Genomic DNA, 1,542 nt, shown 5'->3' with positions numbered 1-1,542 from the left:
GCCTGCTGTGTGCAGGGAACCCTCCATGCAGGGGGACCACAGAAGCCCAAAGCACATCTCAGTAACACTACACTGCTCTTCTCAAGTCAGCTTTCCACATTTCAGGGAGGAGGAACCCTTCTTCTGCAGCTTTAGGGCAAAGGAAGGTTACGTTGTTCCGCAACATAATTCAATGAATAATTCACATACGTTCCTCCTCCCACCACCAGAAACATCCAATGTGCTACAGTGCAAATGCCAGGAATTTAAGGAAGTCTTTTAACTGCTCCTTTAACTCCTTTCCAGTTCAGCTCCAGACCCTTCCCTGCCAACAAGCAGCCTGAAAGCGGGGAGGCCAGCAACTGCTCCCTACCATCCATGTCCTCCTGTCCCAGGTAGGAGCACCAGCGGTTCCTCATGACCTCGATGGCATCCAGGTCCTCTCTGGAGATCTCGAAGTTGTTCATGAGGTGCATGCAGGGGATGATCAGCTCATTCAGGATGCCGATGCCCTCTACCACACGAGCTTCTTCACAGCTGACAAACAGCGAAGCCGCCACCTCGTTCAGCTTCTGGGGGAGGAGGGAGAGAGGGGAAGGCATGTAAAGAGCACACAGGGACCTGGGGTCGACAGTGTGCCCTCAGGACAGGCACCCAGCCTGGGGCCCATCACTCACAGCCACAAAGATGCACAGACTAACAAGACTGGGAGGCAGGCTTTGGATGAAGAGCCACCCTTAATCACAGGAATTCTAGAGAACAGGTTGGTAAATACATGTATTTATATATGTATATGAAATTTCCTACACATATGGACAGAGCTTATTTACAGCTCTGGGTTTATGATGCCAAGATCCAGATCTGCCTTTAACCAGATTCCCTGTCAGCCGTACAGGGTCTATTCACTGAATACTTCTTTTATGGAATTATTTTCCAGATTCCTGTACTGCTGCTGGTGCTCAGCCAGAGGCAGATGCTGCAGTAACAGGCACGACAGGGACAGTTACACTGGTCTTGGCAAACGCTGAGTGTGAACTAAAAACAAACCTCATTTTTAGGCTTTTTTTTTTTTTTTTTTGCCTGTGGAACAGGACATGACATTTTGCTCAGAGAACATCGTTAGTATTGGAAATAAATACTGGGGGGAAGGAAGTGAATCAACAGAAAATGAGGCAACCAGCGAGCTGACAACACGAGCACTGAGTTAAGACCCAAGGGTACGTTCAGCAGCAGCCAAACCTTCCCTGAGAGTGCAGCACGTTAACCAAGCATGCTCCTGAAAGGGGCCGCTGCAGGGTCTGACCCTGGCGGCGTCCCTTCCTGGCTCCCTGTGGAAACGAACAGCACCCCAGCCCCACCCAGCACCCCGACACCCACCCGAGCAGCCAGGAGCCCACGAGGGCTGTTCTCTCCCCTCCTCCCTGCGGACAAGCGCAGAGCTCCTCGATACACACCAGAAGACACTTCCTTCTGTACAAGGCGATCAGCGACTCGCTCACTCCTCGGCTGCTTCCCTTCAGCAGCAGCTTCGTGTTGCTTTGGTAGGCGTACACCAGGTAGGTG

The 1,542-nt window shown here is 51.8% G+C and overlaps 1 protein-coding gene across 1 annotated transcript in view; it reads right to left on the bottom strand.

The window, feature by feature from the left end:
* Nucleotides 1-352: 352 nt before the first annotated feature.
* USP28 (ubiquitin specific peptidase 28) overlaps nt 353-1,542 on the bottom strand; it is a gene marked incomplete at both ends in the record, with an annotated part of 12,218 nt that continues 11,028 nt past the window's right edge. Inside the window, 2 exon segments of the mRNA XM_008937193.1 lie at nt 353-551; nt 1,434-1,542. Of these exon segments, the coding sequence (XP_008935441.1) occupies nt 353-551; nt 1,434-1,542 (308 nt within the window).

Source organism: Merops nubicus, unplaced genomic scaffold (genome assembly GCF_000691845.1).
Source record: "Merops nubicus isolate BGI_N331 unplaced genomic scaffold, ASM69184v1 scaffold34953, whole genome shotgun sequence".
NCBI classification, from domain to species: domain Eukaryota; kingdom Metazoa; phylum Chordata; class Aves; order Coraciiformes; family Meropidae; genus Merops; species Merops nubicus.
This window is presented reverse-complemented; position numbering and strand designations above follow the sequence as displayed.